Source organism: Typopeltis vanoorti, chromosome 16, assembly GCF_054136105.1.
Source record: "Typopeltis vanoorti isolate ZY-2024b chromosome 16, IOZ_Tvanoo_1.0, whole genome shotgun sequence".
Classification (NCBI taxonomy): domain Eukaryota; kingdom Metazoa; phylum Arthropoda; class Arachnida; order Uropygi; family Thelyphonidae; genus Typopeltis; species Typopeltis vanoorti.
Genome location: NC_143564.1, coordinates 80523969 through 80531910, shown reverse-complemented (window position 1 = coordinate 80531910; position 7942 = coordinate 80523969). Strand labels below are relative to the sequence as shown.

General features: G+C 35.0%; 1 protein-coding gene across 1 annotated transcript; it reads left to right on the top strand.

Moving 5' to 3' along the window:
* Positions 1–6919: 6919 nt before the first annotated feature.
* Positions 6920–7354, top strand: LOC150098157 (zinc finger MYM-type protein 1-like). The gene has a single exon (XM_090406271.1). It carries the CDS (start codon positions 6920–6922, stop codon positions 7352–7354), a length of 435 nt encoding a protein of 144 aa, XP_090262397.1.
* Positions 7355–7942: the final 588 nt, after the last annotated feature.

The following is a 7942-nucleotide window of genomic DNA, read 5'->3' as shown; positions in this document are numbered from 1 at the left end:
GGCTTTACTATTAGATCGATCCACTTACCTCCCTACTGAATACAATCCCACCAACTCTCAAATTAGAAAACTCCATAGGCTCCTTAAGAAGGTCACTTCTTGGCATGTCGAGATTACCAACAGACTGAAACCCTATAACTCTAGACCCCCCCGCATACATGGGCTCCCAAAAATACACAAAGAAAATGTGCCATTATGTCCCATAGTAGATGGTATTGATTCCCCCACTTACAAACTAGCCAAGCATTTAGCCAAAGTGCTCTCACACTATACTGGCAACACACCATCACACATAAAAAACTCAGCCTACTTCAAAGCCAGTATAGAAAACCTTACACTCCAACATAATGATCAGTTTTGATGTCTCCCCCCTATTCACGAATGTCCCCCTCAAAGAAACCTTGGAGCTAATCCAAGCTAAATTTCCTCCCGATATCTCAGCCCTATTTCAGTTTACAATGAACTCAGGCTATTTCGTTTGGAAGGAAAAATTCTACAAACAGATAGAGGGGGAAGCCATATGTTCACCACTTTCCCCACACTTGGCCAATCTCTTTATGGAGACTTTTGAAGAGAAAGCCTTAAACTCAATCCCACAAAAACCTACCATATGGCTTCGCTACGTTGATGATGTGTTCGCTATTTGGCCACATGGCCCGGATTCACTCCTCTCCTTCCTAACACACTTAAACAACCAACACCCTAAAATCAAGTTCGCCCTGGAAAAAGAGGAAATCAATAACCTCCCCTTCCTAGACACACTAGTCACCTGCCAACCTGATGGAAACTTCGTTTTTCTCAGTTTATATGAAACCCACCCATACAGGCAGATAAATTCACCAACAATCCCATCCCCCCTCACAACAATATGGTTTATTAAGACACTATTCAACAGGGCAAAAATAATCTGTTCAAATGATCAAGCCCTGACCACTGAACTAAATCACATCCATGACACTTTCTCAGCCAATGGCTACCCCCCCCAAAAGAATCCAAAAAATACTTAACCGAGTTATCCACAAGCCACCATCCCCTCCCCTTCACAAAAAAAGATTACTCTAAATCCATCACCATTCCCTACATCCGAGGCACCTTGGAAAAAATCAACAAAATCTTAAAAAAACATGACTTGACCACTTGTTACAGACCACATAGAAAATTGGCATCCCTTATCCACTCCACTAAAGACCAACCACTTCCCCTAGACCTATCTGGTGTATACCAGGTCCCTTGCAGCTGTAAATTGTCCTACTTTGGCCAAACAGGCAGGACAGCAAATATCAGAATCTCAGAACACAAGGATTACATCCGATTTCACCAGTACAGCCACTCTGGGCTTGCAGACCACGCTCTGGATACTCACCACAGAATAAGACGGAAGAAAGCCATAGTAATACACCGCAGCAAGTTCAAATATGAAAGACTATTCATGGAATTAGCCTCAGACCTTAGGAACATGCCAAACCTCAACAAATTTGGATGCATGAGACTTCCCTAAATTTGGGAAAAATACATCAGAAGAACTTCAGCCCAAAGGCCAAGAACACCTAATATAGCCTCCCAGGGGGCACCATCAGGACTTTAGGAAAATGGTAGCTTCCTCGCTTCGTTTCTCATTTGCTGTTATGTAATACTTGCGTGCACGTGTCTTAATCTTAAGTTCCCATGAAGATGGCACATGACGTTTGCCGAAATATTGGAAAGTATATATTAAAGTTTATTTAATTTATATTTCTAGTGTATGCTGTCAATTCCTTAATTATTAGTTATCATGTTTAACCAGTGTATAAGCCTCTCAACAAGAACAATTTTACTAAACATCCCTCAAAATCTTTCCCAATCACTCTAACAAGCAAAAATAATAATAATAATAATAATAACTTATGGACACTTCACTTAACACAAAACAGTTTGAAATATTTTCATGAATATGTTTTTTAATTTTCCATTGCAAAACCACCTTATAATCATATGTTAGTAACTTAACACAAAACAATTTCGCTAATGTAGTCACTAAAAAAAATTCAACTAATGTTAAAATTTTCAAATGACTATTGTCATGTTAAAAATTACACAAAGAAACATTAACTTACATTTTCACCAGAATAGCTCATCTTGGAACTACGAACTTCTGGCTGCATATAGATATTCCAAATAGCTGAAAATAACAATAGGAATCTCCAAACCTCGTTACTGTGTATTTATAAAAAATCATAACTAATGGAAAACCAATAACGAGAACACGTGACATCCAATAAACTTAGTTCTCATCGCTCACATGAGGTCAAATTCCATACTTTCCTGGCTACACAAATGCGTCATCTACTTGAAACAAGAAGTGATTATAAAAGTCGTTAATCAGGAATGAATAAAGATTAGGATATGTGTCACAATCACGTGAATGCTAAAAACAGTTAGTCACATTTGTAAGTGTGCGAAACACAACCCTGGGAAATGATACCTTTGAAGAACACCACAATACATTTATAATAGGATGTGATTAATTATTTACAAACTGTCTAAACTAAAGTTCCCATAGTCTGAAAGAGGATCGAAATGAGCGAAAATGAGTCAGTCATCTTCAAGATAAGACTAATGAAAAATCTACAGCATGGGAAAATAAATTCACATATTTTTATTTATTTATTTATTTTGCTCAAGTTATTCTGGTTAGAAAATGCAGGGAACTGAAAACTTTACTTTAAAAGTAAATTAAAGAAAAACAACCAACCAGATTGAAAAAAAAAAATTGAGTCAAAATACCAAGTCTAAGTACAAATGTTGCACTACCTTGTGAAATTAACAGAAAAGGCAAGCGCTGAGTTTATTTTTCTTCCAGGATGCTGGTAAGCAGAGAAGGTCCAGAAGCATGGGGGGAAAAACATACCCATCAGCGAAGGAAATAAACGAAACGCCCAGTAACCTATAATGAAAAAAAAGTCAACTGAATTTTAGATCTTGCGTTTGTGTGTTTTGTGCTGTGAATATATGGTTAAAATGAATAATTTGGAATATTCAGAAAACTTGCTAGTTCCAATATGTCCCATTCTGGAGAGAATGTAAGTTAATTTTTTTTTTTTGTTTAACTTAAACATAACAAGTGATATTAGTAATTTCAATGACCACTGCGCATATGTTTTGGTAAGCACAGTTCAAATACTGAATAGTTTTTTTTTTTCATAAGAATAATCATAGGGTACATACATTAGAGTATCACCATGGATACATTAGCGACTTTTCATGTCTAAATGTTTGTGGTTGAGGGACACCAGCATATAATTAATTATTCAGAAAATATCTAAATGCTGCCACTATCTCTCTTGACTCTAAACTAAAAAATTTCCATACTCATCTATTGACAAGAAACGCGCGTGTGTGTGTGTGAGAGACACCAGCATATAATTAATTATTCAGAAAATGTCTAAATGCTGCCACTATCTCTATTGACTCTAAACTAAAAAATTTCCATACTCATCCATTGACAAGAAACGTATGTGTGTGTGTGTGTGTGTTTGTGTTTGAGTGACACCAGCATATAATTAATTATTCAGAAAATGTCTAAATGCTGCTGCCAGCTCTTCACTATAAACTAAAATTCCCATACCTAATATCAGGAATGAAATACCCAAAACCTATATTGGAAAATTCGTACTGCCAACTATAGACAACCAAAGACAAAACGTGACGTCAATCACAGATGTGTGTCACCCTGGGAAATTGCAAGATATCTTATCTCTAAACATCACCCACAATTCCATAGGCAAACCAAAACACCACGTGATGTCACTGAAACATATGTTCCCCAGAAATTTCCAAACTCATAACGTCACGATTCCTTATCTCTAATCATCACCCACAAGGCCATAAGCAAATCAAACAAATCACGTGTGTCCCTGACAGATGGGGGGCCCCCCAGCGAAATTCGAAATATTCCATACTCTATCTTATCTTTACCACCACCCACAATCCCATACACAAACCATTTACTTATCTACATCTCATAACAACACACATCCATGACATCGTCTTCACCTCCCCCATTCACCTTACCCCTATTTTGTTCATAGTGTCCCACCAATCACAACACGAATTCTTATCCACTAATATATCTTCCTTTTCCATTCAAAACAATAACGTCACTTATTTACAACTAACAAATTATGTCACTTATCTTCATCTGATAACACACATGCAGGGCACTGATGTCGCTTCCCCCATACACCCTATCCCTATTTTGTTCATAGTATTCCACCAATCACAACATGAATCCTTATCTCTAACCATCACCCACTTTTCGAGATGCGAACAAAACAAACAACTTGACATCACTGACACATATGTTCCTCAGAAAATTCCACATTCATGATGTCACACACAATCATCTTATCAACCAATGACGTCACGATTCCTTATCTCTAAACATCACCCACAATTTCCATATGTGGACAAAACAAACAATGTGACATCACACACACGTTCCCCAGAAAAATTCCAAACATTCCAAATTCATGATGTCACGCACATAATGACATCATCGGCTGAACAACCAATCACGACACTATTCCTTATCTTATCTTGATCTAAATAATAACTTTAGTTTAATCCTTTATCCCAGTGAGAGCAAACGAAGTTTGCACCTGAAAATATCTTCAGGACTGAATATAGTGTTGTACTATCTTACCTTGGTAAGTAGTACAACACCAGGCAACTCGTAGCAAAGGTGAAGCAAGCTACCAACACTCCTATCCCAGTATCTCCCATAATGCAAAATACATCTCCTTGTGGATATGTATACTGTTATGCATTAAGGGATTGGCCACTACCCAGACTAGTTTCGACCTTTATTGAGGTCTAATCCCCACTACTGTTGTTTTCCATTACTTGATTTAAGGTTTGTAAATGATTTAGCGTTGAGAAGGATTTTCTGAAACCTGAACAGCAAGCTTTCAGAAAATCCTTCTCAACTTGCTGAAAATTTAATATATTGTTTATTATGCCATCTATAATTTTCGTAAGCAGCTTATGAAGATCTGGTAGAAGGGTTATAGGTCTATAATTCCTTATCAGTTTTATCACTTTTCTTATATAGAAGAATGATTTTTCTATTCCAACTTTTATGGGTACTTCTGTTTCTTAAACAACTGGTATATAAGTCTGCTAGTTTTATGCAAGATACCTTAATTTTTTTAACATTTCTATTAGTATTCCACTCCGTCCAGGTGATTTTTCGCTTTTCATTTTTGCAAGTGCATGTGCTACTTCATGTTTGACTGTGCATTCATTATAGGCAGGGCCGACGTTACCATTTAGGCAAACTAGGCAACCGCCTAGGGCGCAAGCCATGGAGGGGTGCAAAAATTCAAGCTATGCTTTATTCATACCTTACTAAAATATCAAAATTAAATAGTGATATATGATTTAGGTATCGATTCTTTTTCCTTATCCCTCACACATCACACTATTTTACTATTTAACTCTTGGTTCTTTTTTGTTCCTTACCTAAATGATTTGAACTTACAGCTATTTAAAATTCAGTTAAGATAAATATTTTACAAAGTTAACATTTTAAAATATTAAATTTCGGAATTTTATAACTTTTTTTTTTTTTTGTAAATGAATTATAACAGAGAATTTTCAAATTAATTAAAAAAGAAAATAAAAAAGCCCTATTAATTTAATTTGAAAGACAATTTTATTTTGTTTAATTTCAATTAGAAAAATTTTAGTTTATGTGGGGATTTTCCAAACAATGTGTGGAGAAAGTGGAGATTACGGAGATATTGAAAGGTGTTTCAAAATCTACATAAGTTGTTCCAAGTATCGCGCGATTGAATCAGGTGAGTTCATTTTATTTGCAATAATCAATTATTAAAAATTAATTTGTTAAAAATAATTTAAAAAACATTTATTAATTTTTCGAGTTAATTTTAGTGTCCAAAATGAATTAACGATAAATTAATGAATAATGACGTGTGAGTAATTAATAATAAGTCTGTGACTTTTTTAAAAATACTTTTATTTTTATAAGAAAGTTTATTTATAAAAGTATAATATTTTAGTTAATTATGGCTGATAAAAAACGACCATCTGGAGCTCAGTATCGGAAAAGAAAATCAGAAAAAGCTAAAGAACTAGCGAGGCAAGGGGGTTCTTTCTTGAAATATCTCTGCACAAGAGAAACAACTAATAAAGATGAACATGATAATTCTTTTGCCGGAGATACGAAAGATGAATGTTGTGTAACTCTTATTAACGATAACGATCGAAGAACAGATGTGCAAAATAAAGAAAACGAAGATACCAAAGACAAACCAGAAGAAGATACTACTATTCCTGTATTAAATTACAGTCATCCAGCGGATTGGCCTTCTCATTTTAATGATAATTTTCGACAAATCTTAGTACAAAATGGACCACAACAGATTGTGTCATACGATTTCCCCCAAAGATTCACAAAAATAAAAAAGATTTTCCTCTTTACTCTACAAGAGGATACTACAGAACAATGAAGTAGTGTACCGCCAATGGTTAATATATTCAGTATCAAAGGATACAGTTTTTTTTTTGTTTTTGCTGTAAAATATTCAGTAAAAAAAAACTACATCAACTCTACAAAAATCAGGAGTCAAAGACTGGAAAAATATTGGAATAATCCTTTCTTTACATGAGAGGAGTACTTCTCATTTAGAAAACTATCAAACTTGGAAAGAACTTGAATTGCGATTAATCGCAGAAACAACTCTTGATAATTTCAATCAGCAAACAATCAGAGAAGAAGAACAATACTGGCGTCAAATATTGGAACATTTGATTGCTTTAGTTAGAGTACTTGGCACACAAAATCTTGCATTTCGCGGCACTAACGAAAAGTTGTAATTTTTTGAAGTTTGTTGAATATTTAGCTATCTTTGATCCTGTAATGAAAGAACATGTACGTAGAGTCAGAAGTCAAGAAATAATGATCCATTATTTAGGAAAAGATATTCAAAATGAGCTTATACAAATCTTGGCAAAAGCTATAAAAAATAATATCTTATCCCTTGTAAAATCGGAAAAATATTATTCAGTCATCTTGGATTGCACTCCAGACGTTAGCCATATTGAACAGCTGACAATGATTGTTCGTTTTGTTGATGTTGTCATTCCATCAGATAGTGAGATGTCCAAACCCGAAGCAATAGTAAGAGAGCATTTTTTAGCATTTGTTCCTCTAGAGGAAACTACAGGTTCGTTCATAACAGAAACGTTAACTGAACATCTAAGGCAAATGGATTTACCGATCCAGAACCTCCGTGGTCAAGGATATGATAACGGAAGTAATATGAAGGCCAAAGAAAATGGTGTTCAAAAGTGAGTTCTAGATATAAATCCTCGGGCCTTCTTTATTCCTTGTAGCTCACACTCTTTAAATTTAGTGGTCAATGACGCTTCCAGGTGTTGTTTAGATGCAACCAGCTTCTTTACTTTAGTTCAACAGATTTATAACTATTTCTTTGCATCTACTCATCGTTGGCGAATTCTTTCTACTTGTATCTCGACCTTGACTATTAAACCATTGAGTAACATAAGATGGGAGAGCCGTATCGACGCTTTAAAACCACTAAGATATCATATTGTGTATATGATGCACTCATGCAAATTTTTGATGACCCAAGATTAAATAATTCAACTGTAAATACTACCCGATATGAAGCAAAAGCCCTTGCTGATTCCATTTATAAATTTAAGTTCATAGTAACCCTTGTCGCGTGGTACAACATCCTTTATGAGGTAAATATTTCAAGCAAAATGATACAGAGAAAAGAGGCTGATTTAAATTCAGTTATGAAGCAACTACAAGTAACCAAAGAATACCTTCTAGAATGTAGAACTGATAAGGATTTGAAAAAATTTTGACTGATGCTGTTGAAATTGCAAAAGAACTGGAGATTCAACCGAATTT

Coding starts and splice junctions, on each gene's coding strand:
- LOC150098157 (XM_090406271.1), top strand. CDS start 6,920: ATGAAAGAACATGTACGTAGAGTCAGAAGTCAAGAAATAATGATCCAT.